Here is a 19806-nt window from a genome sequence, read left to right as displayed (position 1 = left end):
CCACTGAGGACTAGACAGGCCCCGACCTGCTGAGGAAAGCCAGGGCCAGAAGATCCTAACCTAGGCTTTGTGTCGCAGGGATCCTCTTTGCAGTGACCATGATGGGGCCAGGCATGGCCTATGGGCTGGGCAGCCTCATGCTTCGCCTTTATGTGGACATTGACCGGATGCCAGAAGGTGAGTCTCAGGATGAACATTTGTCCCCAGGAGTACACAGATGCTAGCTCACTGACTGCTGGTTGTATAGATGCTGAGTCGGGGGACCTAAGTTCAAACCCAGCCGCACCACTGACCTGTTACCCTCTCTGAGCTTCTGCCTCCTCATCCTTGAGGTCATCTCTGTCCTATCTTCCAAGGCTGCAACCAGAATCCAGTGAGGTAGTGAAGAGAAACTGTAAAGTGCTATCTAATGAGAGCTGTGCTCCTTGTCACAAGCCCTCACCTTGTCACCTGCCCACCCACATCCAGGCCGCCACCCTGGCCCGCCATTGCTGTGGACAAGGAGGAGAACTGGCTCTCTTGGCCTGTGGGGAGCTCCCATATTTAGTGGGGTACAAGTTTCAGGCAGAACAGAGAGGATGACGGAAGAATGAGCAGGACTCAGTGACTCATGTGTCACTTTGAGGGGGACATTTGGGGGCACCATTTGGGAAACAGTAGTCTCTGATACAGCTAGAGGTCAGAGTGCACCAAGGATTGGGGCTCTAGCTTGGTCTGAGGTGGCGAGGGGGACGGGTGTTGGGGTTGCCATAGCTCTGGAGCTCTGGGGCAGGGAGGGGATAGAAAGGTATTCCTGTTAGAGCATGTTACTGTGGCTTCTCGTGTCCCTTCTTGTCACACCAGCAGCTATGAGCTTCAGGTTGGCCTTCTGCCTATTGCTGCTCAGAAGTTCTCTATCTCCCCTGGAGACTTTCCAGCAGGTCCTAGAAGTCCTAGGTGACATGCACATGGCTGGCTGGATTTTCTCTAGCTCTTATCCATGGGTGCCTCAGCAAGGACTGGTCTGGGGATCTCTGTACAGCAGTCACTAGGATCAGTCATGTCCTGCCTCCCTTTCTTCTAGCCCCAAAGCCAGACCTGGGCTCTGGTTGCAACCCCTCTCCTCCCTGGGAGTCAGGGGTTACCTAGGTTTGCCAGATACACCTCTGCTCTGGAGGAAGAGGATGTGTTTTCTGACCATGTGTGCATTCATCCTGGAAGACGAGGCAGCTCCACTGGCAGATGATACATTTCTGTGGACTGACATGCCACTTCCCAAGTCCCTCTTTCTTTATGAGGGATTTCATAAGGTGGGAGGATTTTGCCTGCTTCAGGCACAGACTGATGCTGTGAGCGGGGGAGTCGAGGAGCTGTGCGTGTGAACTTGCCTCAGCCTGGCACCAAGGCAAGGCAGATAACAAGCAATGAACAAACCAAGTCCTGTGAATGCAAAAGCCACAGCTCTCCCAGACTGCTGGGTGCCAACTGGGTGCCCTGGCCCCTGCCCAGGAGCCGCTGAAGGCAAAGCACCTGGGGAAACAGCTGCACAACTGGTGGTTGCTGTTATCATGCATTTGCAGTTTTATAAATATCTGCAGATGCTGTGGATATTGAAGGGGGAGGTCCCCAACTCAGCCTGGGTTTAAGAAGTCCCAGGGCAGATTTGTGCACTGCAGCCAGCAGGTACATCAGGGATAATCCAATCGTAATTAAGCCTGGTGGGGAATCAAAACCATCCAGCGAACTTGTTAAAGGTACACATTTCCTCGGTCACCTTCCACCCGCTACCCCACTTCTTGCTCATTCCAAGTAGGACTTCTGGGAAGCCAAGTAGTTTTGACCAGCAGCCCCGGAATTTCATGTAGGCCTGAGTCCCAACCATTATTTAATATATTAATAATCAAAAAAGTAATGGTAATAGGAAGAGAAGGAAAAAGAAGAGGAGGAGCAAATATTTATATAATATCTACTTTTCTAAGTACATGTATTTTTTGGTAGATTTTTTTAAAATTTAATTAAATTTTTCTTTTAGTTTTACATGCATTAGTTTCCATAATTCTCCAAAAACCCTATGATAGGAAACAAAAAAGATATCCCCAGCACTCCCCCTAAAACTACTAATACCTGTATGTCACCACAGGAAGAAACTGGGGCTCAAAGAAGTGAAATAACTTGCCCAAGGTCATAAGTTAGTAATGGAATCCAGACCCAGTAATCCATTTCCAAAGTCCATGATCTTGACCACTGCACAGAAGAAGTGAAGAAGCTAGGCCCATAAAGGGTCAAGGACTTGCCCAAGGTCACACAGGACATAATGGCAGAATCAAGACCAGGAGGCAGGTCTCCTGACTCCGAGCTGGCACTGACTTATTTCTCAAAAGCCAGACCCAGGGTGGTGACCTAGATGTGACAGACCACCTGACCCCAATGTCTCCATGGTCTTCTCTTACAGGTGGTATCAACCTGACCTCAAAAGACCCCCGATGGGTGGGTGCCTGGTGGCTGGGCTTCCTCATCTCTGCTGGCATGGTGGCACTGGCTGCCAGCCCCTACTTCTTCTTCCCCAGGGAGATGCCTAAGGAGACGCATGAGCTTAGGTGCCGGCGAAAGGTCTTGGCAGATGCAGCGTCACCTGTCAGCAAGGTAAGCCCCTGTGTCCCTGTCCTAGCCCAGGCTCTGCCCTCCACTTATGTGTCTTCCTCTGTAGTACTGAAGTCCTCCCTCCGGGGCCCTGTGTGTCAAGCTTACCAAGATCCTTTCTGTCGGGGCACCTCCCCAGCCCCCACAGTGAGTGCCATCAGCTCCTTCCATGGCTGAGGAGCTCTACGCCCAGAGCTGGAAGTGACTTACCCAGGATCCAAGTTGGCAAGGGAGCACCCAGGCCTGCCTGAGTCCACGTCCTTCCGAGCTGTTCACTTAGTTTTGTAAATTCTGAATGTTCTGTAGGAAGGCTAAGGACTGCCGGGCACAGAGGATGGGTCTGGGAGGATTTCCTGGAAGAGGAAGGACCTGAGCTGGATGTGAAGGATAGGAGGAAGCCCAGAAATGAGAGGGGCAGCCGTTTAGGTGGAGGACAGAGAGGTTGGCTATAGAAGTGAACCTGAACCTCTTTGGGGACAGTGAAGGGGACAAATGTGCACTGAGTGCCTCTTCTGGGCCAGGATCCAGACTGGACTTTGGAGGTCAGTACACGGTCTCTACCCTTAAAGCGGGCATAATATGGCAAGGAGAAGACTCCTGGGTGAGGACCAGCAGTGGGCAGGATGCACAGGGACAGCCACCGAATGTCCTGCTCAGCTCTCAGAGCGGGTGGGCTTCTCAGAGGCCTAACTAGGTGCAGGGATTTGCCTAAGGTCACAAAGCTGGCTGAGAGGCAGGACACTGCGAGCCTTGGAGGGGAGAGACCGTCCTGAGCCAGGGGACTCCACGTTTTCTAGTAACTCACAAAAAACACAAGGTATAAAAGACAATCAGTTGACTCCAAATGAAAAAGAAAATGACAGAAGGAGGAGGAGGAGAAAGAAATGCTTTTTTCTTTTCTTTGCAATCCTGGGTTTCTTTGCAGTGCCAAGACGTTGAGCGTCTAGGCCAGCTCTCTACCACTGACCTACACCCCCAGCCCTTTTCTTTTTATTTATTTTTTCAGTACTGGGAAATCAACTAAGGGGATGTGACCACTAAGCAAGACCCTTTGCCCTTTTTATAATACTTTGAGTCAGGGTCTCACTAAGGTTGTCTAAGGTGGCCTTGAACTTGTAATACTCCCGCCTTAGGCTCCTGAGTTGCTGGGATTACAGGGAATGTGTCACCATGCCCAACAAAAGAAATGCTTTTTAAAAGTTTAATTTTATGTCACCAATGTCAACTGTACCAATTCTTCTTTAACAATCACACTACATGTCGTTACATCCTGAAAATTTATGCAATAGATTTCCTCTTTTCCCAAGCATAGAAAGCAGTTGTTGAAAAATCACAATCATAAATTAAGTAAGCTACTTGTTGCTAAGTAATTCTAAAATTTTGAAGGGCGATTTAAAAAATCCAGTTGGATATTTTGTAGCAAGGTGAGTTCTGGTTCACGTGGCAAGTTGGCTGCTGCACGGGCCTCCTTAGAGCAAGGAAGGTTGGGCCAGGATGAAGGCCGGAAGTGTCTCTGCCTGGGGAGGCTGGGGTTTGAACCCAAGCCTGCCTGACTCCTGGCCTGGCTGCCCCACAGAACCTTCCCATCCCACCCAGGCTGGAGCAGAGGGTGTGGACAAGGACCCAAGAAAACAGGCTGGAACAGCCAGCAGGGGCCAGAACAGGTTTTACTGGTGGCTTCAGGGGCAGCAGGTAGCCTGGAAGAAGGGTAAGCAGCGGGTCCTCTGGTCCATCTCAGGTGCTGGGTAGATAGAGGGCTGTGGAGGACCAGGGGTGTGTGGAAGTCGGGTGGTGGGTGAGCAGCTGTGCAGTGGAGCAGGCAGGGAGCAGCGCTTTGGTAGTGAGGGGATGGGGCTGGATCCACGTGCTGCCTGGGAGCGGGACTGCCCAGATGTGGGTGCCGCTGTGCTGTGGAGGCCCCAGAGAGTGAGGCATGGACGGGGTGCACTGTCTCAGAGACAGAAGCAGGTGTGGGGAAGGACCAATTTCAGGGGAAGAAGACAACTGGGGACTTCACATTCTCCTTCCCGGTTCTGCCTAGCTCAGGGCCAAAGTTTGGAGGAAATGGAAATTGGGGAGGAGTTCCCAGAAGTGAGCGTGATCACAGAGGAGGATAAGAGGCTGGGTTGCTTGTGTCAGATACTCTTGAGTTGGAGCCTAAATTTGAAAGAGAACACCAGTGGGCCATGGGGTAGATAGGTGGAAGAAGCCTGCGGGGGGGGGGGGGGGGCGGCCTGTGTGAGGCTGGGTCACATGTCAGCAGTATGACCTTGAGCAACAAGCCATTTCCCAGTCTACACTGGTGTGTGAGGTGCCTGGAGCAACACTCCCTGTGCCTCGGATTCCGAGAATGTGCCAGTCCTGAATTGGAGCTGCTGCGATTCCCAGAGTTGGGTTTTGAGAGCTGCGTGTGATGATGCTTTGAAACCCCAGCTCTCTGGCTCCCCAGCTCCCCGGCTGTGAACCTGTCTGGCTGTCTGCATTTATTCTGTCAGCACATCAGGGATGGGAATGGGGAGGGTAGGGGGTGAGAGGTTCTTAAAAAAGAACTGAAGGCCGAGAACATGATGATCTGCTTCCAGCAGCTCTCAGGCAATAAATATTGATGTGGGAGGAATCGTTCCTTGGCCTCCTTGAGGCTCTTTGCAGCCTGGTCGGGCTGTTTGCAGTAGCGCTGGGGGCCTCACCCACTAGGGCCACTGATGGGGAGGTGCATAGAGTGGGAGGATAGCCCCAAAGAGCAGAATTGGCTGCCATAAAGTCCAGGTTCCCAGAAAGGAACATGTATCTTCTGTAGGGAGACGGAATGGGCAAGGGGAGAAAAAATTTCACTTGGAAATTCCTTCAACATCCCCTCCTAAGCTTAAGGTTCAGGGCCCCCTGTGTCCTTAGATGTAAATGCAGTTTTTAAAGGTATCCAGGAGATGGTGGTTCATAATATAAGGATTCTGTGACCCAGAGAGGGTCTCTGGCCTCAGTCTCCCAATCTGTATCCTGGGCAGTAGATTTTTCAAGGTCTGGTGGCTCTGACAGGTTCAATGCTGTCTCCTCTGAGCATTTTTATAGGGAATTTGAGGGGTGACTCCCACACTCCCTGCCTCCAGGAGCTCTGATGTAGTGAAGGAAGGATGGGTGCAGAGAAATCAGGAATGTCCGAGTGCCAGCTCAGGTTTCTCCAGTGGCTGTGGCTGTGACAGTGGTTCTTTGCCTAGGGGTAGGGCTCTGCAGAGTCTGTGGAACAAGATGGTCTCTTAGGGGCTCCAAGTTTTCTGTTCCCACGTGTGCCTGGGGTGATGGTGTCCCTATTCAGCCAGCGCTCCTCCTCTGAGAACCTGCCCCTGGTGCTGGGCCAGGGGCCAGGAGGGGTCCATCCAGCTGCTCCCATTCTGTGAAGGATCCCAGCCTTGCTTGGCCTGTGAGCATCACTGGACTCCATGACTTTCTCTAGGGTTATCTTTGCCAGGAGTTTATGTGTCTGTTATTTCTGGGAAACCTCTGAGAGTCTGGGATTCTAAAACTATTCAGATTTGAAGTTCTGTGTTTCTAATAGTTGGAGATTCGCAGGTACTTGTGTTTTAGTATTCTGAGGTTCTGTACTGGAAATAGAGTGGTCAGGAATGGGGACAGGAGCCCGAGGTGGTGAAGGTTCTTAAAACTCAAGACTTAGAGCTTTTCTATTAGGATCTGCCCACATTCTTCTGGGACTTTCATGTTCCTACTGCAGCCTTTGCAGGCCTTCCTGTCCCCTGAGCAGGTCCCCTCCCAGGCCAGCCTGGGGCCCTCTGTGTCCTTCCCACCCCTGGTAGTCCAGGCTGTGTCTCCACCATCACCCCACTGCTCTCTAAGGTCAATAGACTTGAGAGACCATCCAGTTTGGTGGCCCCTGCACCTGTCTGTATGAGGCCAGGTTCTGATCCCAAAGGGCTAAGAGGCTCCCCTTCATCTAGCCCCCCATAGAGCTTCCTCATACACCAGGGTTGGAGCCCTTTTTTTTGGGGGGGGGTCTGCTTATGTGGTTTTCAAACCACTCAAAACTTCACCGTAAAGAAAATGAAGAGGGATGTCCCCAAGCAGAGCTAAGAGCCTTCTACTCTCTCACACACACACACACACACACACACACACACACACACACACACACACTTTATGGCAGTTTTTTTCCCCTGTGCTGGGGCTTCACACTCATGCTAAGCAAGAGCTTTACCACTCAGCTACACCTCCAGCCCACTACACCAGTCTTTAGAATGAGATTTCAATTAGGGAAAGCATTCTGTTACTAAAAACCATTTGATCTAGTGTGATACCTCCATTGACAGAGAAGAAGACTGAGGTTAAAGAAGAGAGATGACAGGTAACTGATCAGACCCAAGAGGTACCATGTGAGTTTTCTTGGCACCTGAGGCATCCTGCAGCTGCAAGCAGGAGGCAGCCCAGCAGAATTAGGTGCTCTGCATCATATCAACCCAGCTCTGCTACTTACCAACTCTGAAATCTGTAAAATGAATATAACTTCAGTTTGGGTTTTTGTAAGAATTAAATGAGGTAAAGTGTGAAGGTTAAGTGGTTTAATGTCCAACATACAGGCTCAGAAAAACAGGAATGTAGCCAGGTGGGTACAGTGTGGAGGCACATGCCTATAATCCCAGCTACTCAGGAGTCTGAGGCAGGAGGATCAGGGTTCAAGGTCAGCCTGGGCAACTTAGCAAGATATGTCTCAAAATAAAAAGTAAAAAGCCTCTTGAGCAGTGGCACATGCCTGTAATCCCAGCAGCTCAGGAGGCTGAGGTAGAAGGATCGCAAATTCAAAGCCAGCCTCAACAACTTAGTGAGGTCCTAAGCAAATTAGTGAGGCCCTATTTCAAAATGAAAGATGGGGGGCTGGGGATATAGCTCAGTTGGTAGAGTGCTTCCCTCACAAGCACAAGGCCTGGGGTTCAATCCCCAACATCACAAGATAAGTAAATAAATAAATGAAAGGTGAAAAGGTCTCGGGATATAGCTCAGTGGTAAAGTACCCCTGGGTTCAATCTCCACTACAGAAAAAAGTGAAAAGGGTAGGGAGTATAGCTTAGTGGTAGAGCACCCCATGTTAGGCCCGCTCTTTAAAAAAAAAAAAAAAAAAAAAAAAAAACCCTCTTTTCTAATATTATTTTTAAATGCTTTAATTTATTTTTAATTTTTTGAATTATTTCAATTTTTTAATTGGCAAGTAAAAATTGTAAATATTTATGGCATAGCAAATGTTGTTTTGATAGATGCATGCATTGTGGAAGGACTAAATGAAGCTATTTAATGTATGTATTGCCTCACATACTTATCTTTTGGGTGTGTATGGTAAAAACACTTAAAATCTACTCTGCTCTTTTAGCAATTTTCAAGTATACGATATCATGTTAGTAACTGTAGTCACCATAGTATACAATAGATCTCTTGCACTTATTCCTCCTGTCAACCTGAAGTTTTGTGTCCTTTGATCAACATCTCCCTGTCCTTCCTCTCCAGGCCTGTGCACTACCATTCTCTGCTTCTGAGTTCCACTTCCCCAGATTCCACATATAAATGAGATCAGGCAGTATCTGTCTTCCTGGGTCTGGCTTATTTCACTTAACATAATATACTCCAGGTTCATCCATCCTGTCACAAATAACAGCCTTCCTTCTTTTTTAAGAACAGCACTCTGTTGTTAGAGACCACATTTTCTTTATTCATTATCATAACTTAGGTTGATTCCAAATCTTGGTTACTACGAAAAATGCTGCAGTAAGCATGGTCATGCGTCTCCCCACCCCACCCCACCCCAGGCTAAAACAACAAACATTTCTTGTTACTAGTTCTGAAAGTCTGAGCCAGGGTGCATAATCATGTTCTGGTGAGGGCTTTTGGTTCCTTCTTGCTATGTTCTCGCATGGCAGAACCAGATGTCTCCTTGATATATTAATTCATTTCTTTGGAAATACATCCAGTAGTAGTATTGCTTGTTTATGCTGTAGTTCCTTTTTTTTTTTTTTTTAATTTTTGAGGAACTTCCATACTGTTTTCCATAATGGCTATACTGATTTACATTCCTACCAACAGTGTGAAAGTTTCCCTTTTCTCTGGGTACTAGACAGCCCTTGTTACTTTTTGTCTTTATTATAATAGCCATTGTAACTGTAGCAGGTGGTGCCATGATGCTTCTACACCCCCTGTCCCCTCCCGTTGTACCCAGGGTCACTCTACCACTGAGCTACATCCCCTGCCCTTTTGATTTTGAGAAAGAGTCTCGCTAAGTTTCTAGGCTGGTGATCCTCCTGACTCAGCCCCTTGAGTAGCTGGGAATACAGGCCTGCATCACCAGCCCCAGCTGGTCCTGAGTTTTCCAATAGCCAAAGGAAAAAGAGTGACTGGTTACAGGAATCTCATTGGAAAAAAAGCTGGAAGCGTAGTTCATTCCTCATAGAAGCTCACACCCGCCGGTGCTCTGCTAAAGACCTCTCCCCACCATAGAGGGCTGTGAAGTCTTACAGGTGCCCCGCTGCTTCTCATGGTGATATGAGATGGAATTTGAGAGCTGTCAGTGAATTCCATATTGCCCACCAAAGACAGCCCAGGCTCCATGGGATTGGGGACCCCAGGACAGGACCTTCTGGAACTCAGTTCCGTGCACAGGTTAGCTCCAGGATCCCTTGAGGCCCAACAGCCAATGGGGCCTCCGTGGGCTGAGCCACATAGTGTGCTGTGCCCACATCTTGCCACAGTCAGCACAGAGCCCTCAGAGGGGAAGTTCCAACAGCCCTCTGCCCAGGCCTGCTGACCCGGGGAAACCACAGCCCAGATGGGTCCCCCTCCAAGCTCCCCTTGAGCAGAAATACAATGTTTCCTGTTTTTGGAACCCACTATTAGTCATCTGTCCTGAAAACAAATGAGGGATAAGAGGCGGAAACCTACTGGGAACACAGAGGACAGGAGCTAGGGGTAAGTTAGGGCTCCTGATAGTCACAGAATAAAGCTCAATCCTTTAGTCTGGCCCCAAGCCTCCTAGATCTGGCCCCAGTCCCCCTCTAGCCCCAAGTTGCTGCCCAGCTAGTCACCTGCTGTAATCAGGCTGGTGTCCCAACTTCTCACTACCCTACATTAGTTTATACTAAGCCCTGCTTCAAATCACCTCTCCCTTCCTTCTACCCAGTCCCAACCCAACTCCTTCCTACCAACTCCTTCTGCCTTCCCTGGCCCCCCAGATCAGTCCCTCCCTTCCGGTCTTCACACCCCACGCTCTTTTTCACAACAAGAGTCAGGGATACCGGAAAGGCTGGCTTTGAGAGCCTGATCTACCAATAACTTGTGGTGACATTTCTCTTTGGGGCCTCAGACTTCTCCTCTGTAAAGTGGGTAAACAAATGATGCCTACATCAAATAGGCTCTAGTGGGAATTTCATGACATGGTGGATGTGACAGTGTAGACCTTATAAGGATGTACATGTGGGAACAGATGACACTACTGATATTTTTACTATTTACCTGGAGATGAGGAACTCACCAAGATTCTGCTTGTTTTTCAAGGATAAGCCTAAATCACCCTGATAAGAATGTTGGAAGGCTCTCAGTCTCTCTCCAGCTTCTCCTCTTTCCTTCCTTGGGCAGCACCTGGCTCCACCGTGGTCCTTCCCAGGCCACTCTCCCATCGCAAGAACAAGGCCAAAAGAAATACCCAGGAGCCACCTTATATAATTCTAAATTTTCTTTTTTTTTTTTTTTAGTTGTTTACAGACCTTTATTTTATTTATTTGTATGTGGTGCTGAGAATCAAACCCAGTGCTCCACCACTGAGCCACAACCCTAGCCCCTAATTCTAAATTTTCTAACAGCCACACTCAAAAGTAAAAGAAACTAATGTTAATAACATTATTCTATAGTATATAGAATAATATCTAAAATATTCTATTGGTTATATTCTTGAGCATATAACCAATATAAAAAAATAATGAAATCTTTTCCATTGTTGACACTAAGTCCTCAAGATATAATGAGTATTTTACAATTAGGACATATCTCAATTTGAACTTGCCATATTTTAGGTGCTTAGCAGCCAGATGTGGCTCTAAGGTATAAGTGAATAGGTCCAGGTGTCTCACCTGAAGAAAATTTCAATGGTGAGATTTCAGGCCCCTTCAAATTATACTACTGGGCCTGGGGATGTGGCTCAGTGGTAGAGCACTTGCCTAGCATGGGTTTGATTTTTAGCATTGCATATAAATAAATAAAATAAAGGTTCATTAACAACTAAAAAAAATCATACTAGTAAGATGTCTCCTAACTCTGCCGTCCTGACCAAGGCAGCTAGCTGACTCAGAGGATTTAGTAGAGAAAGCATGAGTTTCCTACCTGCAAGCTGGAGCTCAGGTCTTAGTTTTGCTGCTTTCAAAATGTGTGTTGTTGAACAAGTCACCTAATCTCAGAGCTTGTTTGCTCACATGTGAAGAAGTGTCTGGCTCCTTCTGCAGGTCTCAGAGAAGATGGAGCAGGTTTATGCACATGAAGCCCTTGGTCCACATCCCTGAGGCCTGAATCTCAGTTCTGCTAGCCCCTGGGGTGCTCTGGGAACCCTTTGCTGGTCTCTGAACATCACAGTGCTAGAGCTCCCTCCCAGCATGTGCATCTCCTCTTGATGTTCTCATTATTCTTCCAAGAACCTGGCAATGCTGGCTGGAGCTGTCTCTTATACTCCTTCTTTTAATAGGAATTTGTCTGATGCTCACTGTTTTGCCCCAGGCCCTGTGCTAGGAACCAGGGTTTCAACAGAGAGCAAGATAAACATGATTCTTGCTTTTACAGTGCTCAGAGTCCAGCAGGGAAGATAGACACAGAGTAAGGTTTGACCCAGACCTAAGTGTATATAAAGTAGTTTTTTTTTTTTTTTGGTCCTGTACTGGGTATTGAACCCAGGGGTGCTCTACCACTGAGCTGCATCTCTAACCCTTTTTCTTTTTTATTTTGAGTTACCCCAGCTGCCCTCAAACTTGCTGTTCTTCTGCCTCAGCCTCCCAAGTCACAGATTATAGGGTGCTACTGCACATAGTGATAAGCAGATATTATTTATTTTCTCTAAGAATCATCATAACTTCTACTCTAAAGGCCTATACTGCCAGATCTGCCAAAAACTAAACCTCAGCCCTTCTCAAGGATCTCCCACCAAGTTGAAGCAAAGTTCCTGAGGTTTTTAGTGCCCAGGCTCCAGGTAGGCCCCACACCACCCATGTCACTACAGCCATGCCCACCTGCCATCTTGACCCATATGGTACCTATCAGTGTGCTTGGAGCAGAGGAGTCTTGTGTGGCTGGGACCACAGGGGCCCAACTTCCCTAGGGCATCCTGTAGCCTAGTATTCAGAGGTGACCTCCCTCCCTGGGCCTCACCTCTGAGGGTGGCTCCCCACTTCTTACAGAACCCTCAGAGGGCTCAGTGTCTGTCCCAGCCTGGTTTCCAGAGTTTTGTTGCAGAGAATGTCATTCCCTTTCTCTCACTCTCCCAGGCCTCTCTCTCCTTACTCCCCCTGCCTCACCCCACAGAATTCTCCCAATGGCCTCAAGCTTTGAAAACAAAAGCTAGGAGGGAAAACCTGGCAACTCATTAGTGATCTCTGCCTTGCCACAAAAGTCCCCTGAGGCCAGGAAACTCAAAGCCTGCTCCCTGCTGGAATGAAAGAAGGGAGGAGCCAGGGAAACCCGGGGGAGAGGAACACAGGAATGAAGGTTTGAAAGAATCGCCCTGCAGGGACAGGACAGGCTTTTAGCAGCCAGCCCAGGGAGCAAGGCGAGGATGCGTGGCCGCCCCTATAGGGATTCTGAAATGTGGGGAGATCCAGCATTTGCCTCATGAGGTCCACTAAAAATACAGAGAAGAAGAAAGATGTCAGACCCTGACAAAGGGTGGCCAGGTCTGTAGGGAACTCAGGGAGACAAGAGGGAAAACCTGAGGAGCCCAGCCCAGCCGCCTGATGGCACCCAGCCTCCTGGACCACACTCCTAGTTATGGAGAGCTGACTGGCTCCCAGGGCAGCCTCTTCCAAATTATTCTTTACCATGGACTTACATAGTCTTCCATAGAACTGGTTCCTTCTCATTCCGAGCTCAGGCTCAGGCTGCATAGCGGAATGTATTAAATCAGGCTCCATTTGGTCACTTAGACATTCGAATGACCCTGTATCAGTATCCAGTATCAGTACCAACTTCTCCAAGACTTAGTTTCCTCACCTAAAAAGTGCGCACAGAGATAGCACCTGCCTCAGGTTGGGATGCAGGAGAATTACCCGGGCCTCAGCGGCCTCGGCTGCCTCCCTCCTGTAGGCTGTAGCAGCTCAGAGCTCAGACTCTGGAGTGGAGCTGTCTGTCCGGGTTTGACACTAGGTGGGCCACTTTCTAGTTGTGTGACTTGAGGAAAGTTACTTCATCTCTGTGTCTGTTTGGTCATGTGAATAAAAGGGCTTTTCACGGCATCTATTTCGAAAGCTGTGGGGAGGGCACCGTGAGTTCTATGCGAGTCCTTAAAACTGTGTAGTCAGTGCATGGAGCAAGCACATCATAGGCATTAACCACTGTTTATTATTATTTCCTTCCAAAATGGTGATTGTGCCCAACCACATAAGCCTTCTCTTCCCTGGACCTCTCCTTCAGGAGTTGCGTGGAGGCCATCCTTGTCCAGGTTGAGGCTCCTTCTCCGTGGTGTCCCTGGGCATCCTCACAGCCTTGGCCCAGAGCTGAGCACATCCTCCAGGGGTGGCTTGACTTTTCCCAGGGAGGAAAGGGAGCTGTTTTCTCTTGTCCTAACCCTCCAGCTCCCATTCTGCACCAGAAGATGGTAAAGAACAGGATGGGCCCGTAGACCCACACCATCCCTACCTCATGGTAGCCCAGCTCACTGGAGGCACTTGTTCCTGGTGACTGTCCAGGTGATGACAGTCATGAATGACATAATAACTGAAGAGAGAGATATGGTTGTCATCATGTTGGTGAAGCTGATGGTGGTGGGAGTGGAAAAGATTTTAATGGTGACAGCAACACAGATGATGGTGGTGTTGGGGTAGCAGTGACACCATTGATGGCAGCAGTAGGAGTGACATTAATAATGATGTGAGGAATGGAGATATTGGTGGTGAGAGTAGTGATGATGACAGGATCATGAGTTGACGGTGTTCCTGGTGACTTTGGTGGTGATATGGTGGTGGTGATGAAGATGAGGTTGATGACACTGATACTGGTGAAGACTCTGGCAAAGATAATGATGGTGTTCAAGACAGTGCTCATGTTCTTGATGATTCTGATAATCATATTGGTTCAGGTGATGGTGAGAACAATCCCAATTGTTGTGCGGGTGATGGTGGGAACTATGACAGAGACAATGGTAGTAATAATCATGTAATGATAGTATCATTGCGAATCAACTGGTCATGTATTCAGGATATTGGAGATAGGGTTTGGGACGATTTTTAAGGTAACAGGAATAATACTGATGATGATAGTTATGGTGGTAATTTTCATGGTCGAGTTGGTGACTATTAATATGCTAATGATGGTGATGACACCATTCTCTCCTTTTATATCTCTCTCTCTCTCTCTCCATATATATATATCTCAGGGTTTGAATCCAAGGACATTTAACCACTGAGCCATACCCCCAGCCCTTTTTCATATTTTATTAGTATTCATATTTTATTATTATTTTAGAGACAAGGTCTTTGTAAATTGCTTAGAGCCTCACTAATTTGCTGAGGTTGGCTTTGAACTTCCAAACCTCCTGCCTCAGCCTCCCAAACCACAGGGATCACAGATGTGTGCCAACCACCCCGCCATTATTCCCTCTTTTAAAACCTTCTGTTGAGTACCTATAGGGCCAAGAACAAATGGAACACTGTTGGCCTCCATTGTGTCTGATGAAGTGACAGAGCTTCCCCTCTCCCCACCCTTCCCACAGAGCTTCCTTGAGTCCAAAGCCATCTCTGGGTAGGATCTCTGGCATCCAGCTGACTACCCTTGATTGTATGTTTCCCCAGGGTGAGAACTCTCCCTCTGAGCAGAACCCTGGGGAGTCCCTGAAGAAGCAGGATGGCCTAGTCCAGATTGCACCAAACCTGTCTGTGATCAAGTTCATCAAAGGTGAGTGAGTTCAGGCCAGGTGCTGGGGAGGCAGGGCCAGAGGACCATGCATGACCCAACCCCTACCTGCCTTTCTCGATTCACCTTCTATTCCTGCAGGCCTGTCATGAGCACCACACATTCCTTCTGAGTCTTGGCTGGGAACATCTTGTGAGTCTCTGCTCTCTGCCCAGAACATCTGCTTTTATTGCTTCTGTCAAAATCTTTCTTGTCCCTCTAGGTCAAGCTCAAGAGCCACTCTTTGCTTCAGCATGCCTGGCTCTCTAGCAAGCAAGGCTGCTTCCCTCCCCCCTCTGGGCTCTCAGAACCCTCAGAGCTTCTGTATCAGCCCAGATCTGTGCCATGTACTTATCCAGCCCTTCCCCTAAGTGAGGAGTCTCTGAAGGTCAAGGCCTGAGCTCTTCCTCTCCCACCCACCAATGAGCCTGCAAACAGGGCCTCAGTAAATACTTGTTAAAGTCCCAGGCTGTGGCATAGATGAGGGAGATCTGGGCTGAGATCTAGAGACCTGAGCTTTTATTCTGGGTCCTTGCTTCTTTCTGGGCTTCAGTGTCCTCCATGCAATTTCTCAATACAGTAAGACTCAGACTCAGTGAGATAAGAATAATGTAGCTGGGATCAATCCCGTCACCAGACTCCACAAGAGACCAGGCAGTCCTTTCTAAAGAGTCCAACCCCATGAACACTGATTGAGTGCCTGCTGTGTGGCAGGCTCTGAGAGAGCCCTGGATGGCAAGTCAGACAACCTGGACTTGAGGCCGGCCCACCACACTAGCCAGTGTACAGTCTGCTAGAGTTCCTTTCCTTCCCTGAGTTTCCTCATCTGAAAGATTGGGTCAGTAATCTTTGCCATTCTCAAGGATGATAGCCCTAATCAAATGGGATGATAAATGGAAAGTCCCTATACGTTGTTTTTAAAACTGTACTTCCAAAAGGAACAATTCTTCCCATCACCACTCCTACCCTATAGTTCTTATTACGACCAAACCCTAGAAGAGTAAATGGAACTGCCTGTGGTTCAGGATCGTGTCATTCATAATCCGTCACAGGGGACTTTTCAACAGGGAAGAATTAGGCCCAGTCCTTGCAAAGAGCTTCTTAAGACTCGGCGTTGGGGGTATTAGTAATCTAGACCCCATCCCCCATCCCTGATCTCCAGCACTCCCAGGGAAAGGGATGCCTGGACTCCATGAGGTTGAGCCTCGAGGCAGGGGCCTGGACTCCCTAACCTCAGGTCATCCCCAGCTGCTGGAAGCCCTCAGCACACTGCACCATGGAAGAGCTTATTAATCACTGCTTTGGCTCCTGCCCAGAGGGAAGTTGGAGCCAGAGTTGGGGTTCTAGGCCAGCTTGTCTCTGGTAGTTTAAGCTTCTACATGAGCCTGCAGGAGACTATAACAGGGCTGACCATGGGCCCTGTGGCCAGTTAGCCAGCCTGGTTTCTGGGCTTCTACTGAGCTTCACAGGGGCCAGTCTGACCCACAGCCTGGCCTTGACCACCTGGAATCATGGGGGATGTCTGATGGAGGATACGAGGTTCCTGAGCTGGGGAAGGCTAATGAGGGAGACTGACTAATGAGGGAGACATTGTCCTTGGGTTAAAGAAAGCCCCTGGCCCATGGGATCAGTCCTAAACTGAGTGGGCCTGTCCTATTTGAGGCAGGTACAGGCCTCTGAGTTGAGAGAGGCCCCTGGCTTTGTCACCGAGTGACTGTCTGCCCTGGTGTGTCTGATGGTGGAGACCATGTGCTGAGCTGAGGGAAGCCCTGTCTTTTCAGGAAGACTTGCCTTTGAGCCGGAGGCAGGCCCTAGAATTCCCTTTCAGGTAGTGCTGAGTGAAAGGCATAGCCCTGTCCTCCAGGAATTTTCCATCTGTTCTGGAGAAGGCTGTGGATTCTGAGATGGAGGATGTGCCTATAGTTCACTGCAGTGATTAGTGCAAGAAACCATCAGTGGATGGAACTCTCTGAAGTCAGGCTGCCAGAGAGGCTAGGAGTGGAGCGGGAGGGAGGAGGGGATCCAGGGAGAATGGCACTGCAGTAGGAGTCAGGGGACTCTGGGGAATTCCTGGCCTTGGTCTGGTTGAACCTGGGCCTGGGCCTGGGCGTGTCCCTGCCCCTTGCTGGGCCCCACCTTGCAGTGAAGGTATAACTTGAGTCTGTATAACTTGGGTCAAGCCATAGCAAAAATCCCCTGGCACATACAGGACCTCAGATGCCCCAGCCAGGCAGCTCACAGGAGGGAGGGAGGGAGGGAGAGAGGCCCAGCAGCCACCTGGGGTGAAGGCCTGGCCATGCTGCTGCACTGCAAGTACTGGCTGGATGGGCTTTGCGCAGAGGGGGAATTCCATAGCCCCAGCCCCTCCCACCCCACCTGGACCATCTCTCTTTATTTCCTGGCTTCTAAGGAAACAGCTCCTCTCCCCACCCAAGGCACTAGGGCACCAGTTGGCTTGGCCCCGCAGCCTGGCAAATGCTCTGCTTCTCTTCCTCCCTCACCCCTGTCTAACTTCAGTCTTGCCTGCTGCAGGTAGAAACATGGCTCTCCCTCTTTTGCTGAGAGTGGAGAGGGGGTGGTACATGTGAACACAGAAAGTGCCTTTGGACGTTCCCTGGGCTGCCCCTATTGATGAGGGCACTGGACCTCAGAGGGCAAGGGACTTATCCATCCCTGTGTTCCACGCAGGTTAGCAGACCTGCAGTGAGGCAAAGCATTGTTCTAGGGACAGGAGATGGGGGTGAAAGAGTCATTAGTGCCCCAGCTCTGTTCCACGCTCCAAGCTTGGGCCATGCTGGGCTTCTACAGAAATCTTTTTCCTTCAGAGTCTGCCTCTCCAGGACCCCTCTAGGTTTGTCCCAACTCCAGGAAGCCTCCCAGAACTACGCCTTCTAGGGTTTCACCTTCTCTAGAGGCCTTAGACTCGGCCCCAGACATTTTGATATTTGAATACATATTCGTCGTCATTCCTTCATTTCTTCATTCATTCTTCATTTGTATATTGAGTGCCTCCTGTGCCCCTGCTCTGGAGGTTCAGTAATTAACACAACAGTCTAGAAAACAAAGCAAAACAACAACAACAACAATAAAAACCTGATCTTAAAAAAACAGGTTGGGAGGACAATAAAACAGTTAAATGAAGAAAATGTGTAATCTGTTAGGCAAAATGTTCTGGAGAAACCAGGGATGCAGGCTTGGATTGGGGACCCAGGAGGGAGGACTAGGTCTGGGTCAGTTTGGAAAGAGCTATAGCAGGACAGGATGGAAGGGGCCTAGCTGGGGAAAAGGGATGATTAAGTAGAATTGAAAGAATGAAATGGGATCAGATGGAGTTAATAATGAAATGGAATCTAAAGGGATGGCATGGACCAGAACTGTACGGAACTGAATAGAATTTAATGGAAATGAACACGTTGGATAATATGCAGTCTAACTCAATGGCATGGAAGGAATGAAACAGAATTTCAAAACTGGAATAGAATTACATGGAATGGAGTCAAATGCAATAGATCAGAAATGAATGCAAAATAATTAAATGGAATGGGATGGGCGGAAGGAATGGAAAGGAACAGAATGGCTTGAACTGAACAGGAGGGGATGGTCAGGCACGGGGTGTGGAGAGCCGGCCTGCCCATGCCCACCTCTTTCCCACTTACCCAACAGTCTTCCCCAGGGTGCTGCTGCGGACGCTGCGCCACCCCATCTTCCTGCTGGTGGTCCTGTCCCAGGTGTGCATGTCGTGCATGGTGGCGGGCATGGCCACCTTCCTGCCTAAGTTCCTGGAGCGCCAGTTTTCCATCACAGCCTCCTATGCCAACCTGCTCATTGGGGGCCTCACCATCCCCTCAGCCATCGTAGGCATCGTGGTGGGGGGCGTCCTGGTCAAGCGCCTCCACCTGAGCCCCATGCGCTGTGGTGCCCTTTGCCTGCTGGGGTCACTGCTCTGCCTGCTCTTCAACCTGCCCCTCTTCTTCATTGGCTGTTCTACCCACCAGATTGCAGGCATCATCCACCAGCCCAGGTGGGTGTGTGTGCGGGGAGGCTGGGACGGGGAGGGCAGTGGACCTGGCAGAAGCCAGGTCAGTGGGGCATCCCTTACCTTACTCTCACCTCCCCATAGCTCCGTCTCTCCACCTCTGCCCCAGAATCCTCCATTCCAGCCCCTCCCTCGGCTAAGGTTCAGGCACAGGACATTCTCTGTGGAAGGCCCCAGGGAAGGCAGCAGGCACCATTAAAAGGGGCCCAGATGGAACTTCAAGGGCAGGGAAGCTCAGGCCTGGAGAGGGCTGCAGGCTGAGTTGGGGCAAAACCACTGGTGCAATGGCATCTCCAGAGTGGCCGCGCCCTGCAGGGCCAGCTGTAAGTGAATGAAGGCTATGTCATAAGAGGTAGGACCCGGCTCACCCAGAGGAAAGCTTTTGCTCCCAGCCAGAGGTTAGAGCCTGCCCAGAGGGAGCAAGGCCCTGCCCTTGGGCTAAGATGGGAGAGAAGATGAGGGTCAATGGCCCCTACCCAGGATGCTGTCAAAGGGACTTATGCATGGAAAGGCTGGAAGTCTCTGAGATTCTTGGTTCTTAGATCCTGGGAACTACAATTCTGTTGTCCCATGATCCTAGCATTGCAGAAGTCTTTGTCCAAGTCTGTGGGACAGCACTGCCCCCACCTCCACAGTAAGGTCCCTGATGCCTATGCCCCTCCCACTTCTTCCCACATCCCCACTCCCTCCTACTTCCTCCCCCTCCCACATCATATGTACCCGCCTCCCCTTGGGAGCCTTCTTGGAGAGGTTGTTGGAAGTTCCACTCCGGCCTCTGTCCCAGAATGATCTCATTTTTTCCTGGAAACTGCTCCAGGCTTAGGTTGGCCCAGCACCCAGCAAGAAATCCCCACCTCCCCTGCCCGCCTCCTGCTTGGCATCTCCTTCCTGCACCCAGGTGCCAGCCTTCCTCACCTGGGGCTTCTTCCACTTGGTTGCAGCTACACGGGGCCTTGCTCAGGGCCAAGGGATCCCAGGTCCCGTCCTCAGGCCTCTCTCCCTCCCCTTCCTTCTCTCCTTTCTTT

The 19806-nt window shown here is 49.7% G+C and overlaps 1 protein-coding gene across 8 annotated transcripts in view; it reads left to right on the top strand.

Annotated features, from left to right (window-relative positions):
* Slco2b1 (solute carrier organic anion transporter family member 2B1) overlaps positions 1–19806 on the top strand; it is a 48476-nt gene that overhangs the window by 18902 nt on the left and 9768 nt on the right. For all 8 annotated transcript variants that reach the window (XM_076846641.2, XM_076846642.2, XM_076846634.2 and 5 more), the window contains 4 exons: positions 79–177; positions 2432–2622; positions 14646–14748; positions 18409–18766. In XM_076846641.2, the coding sequence (XP_076702756.2) occupies positions 79–177; positions 2432–2622; positions 14646–14748; positions 18409–18766 (751 nt within the window). The remainder of the gene's footprint in view (positions 1–78; positions 178–2431; positions 2623–14645; positions 14749–18408; positions 18767–19806) is intronic.

The sequence above is a fragment of the Callospermophilus lateralis genome, chromosome 2 (genome assembly GCF_048772815.1).
Source record: "Callospermophilus lateralis isolate mCalLat2 chromosome 2, mCalLat2.hap1, whole genome shotgun sequence".
NCBI classification, from domain to species: domain Eukaryota; kingdom Metazoa; phylum Chordata; class Mammalia; order Rodentia; family Sciuridae; genus Callospermophilus; species Callospermophilus lateralis.
The sequence above is the reverse complement of the archived record's forward strand: the minus strand, read 5'-3'. Positions and strand labels throughout refer to the sequence as shown.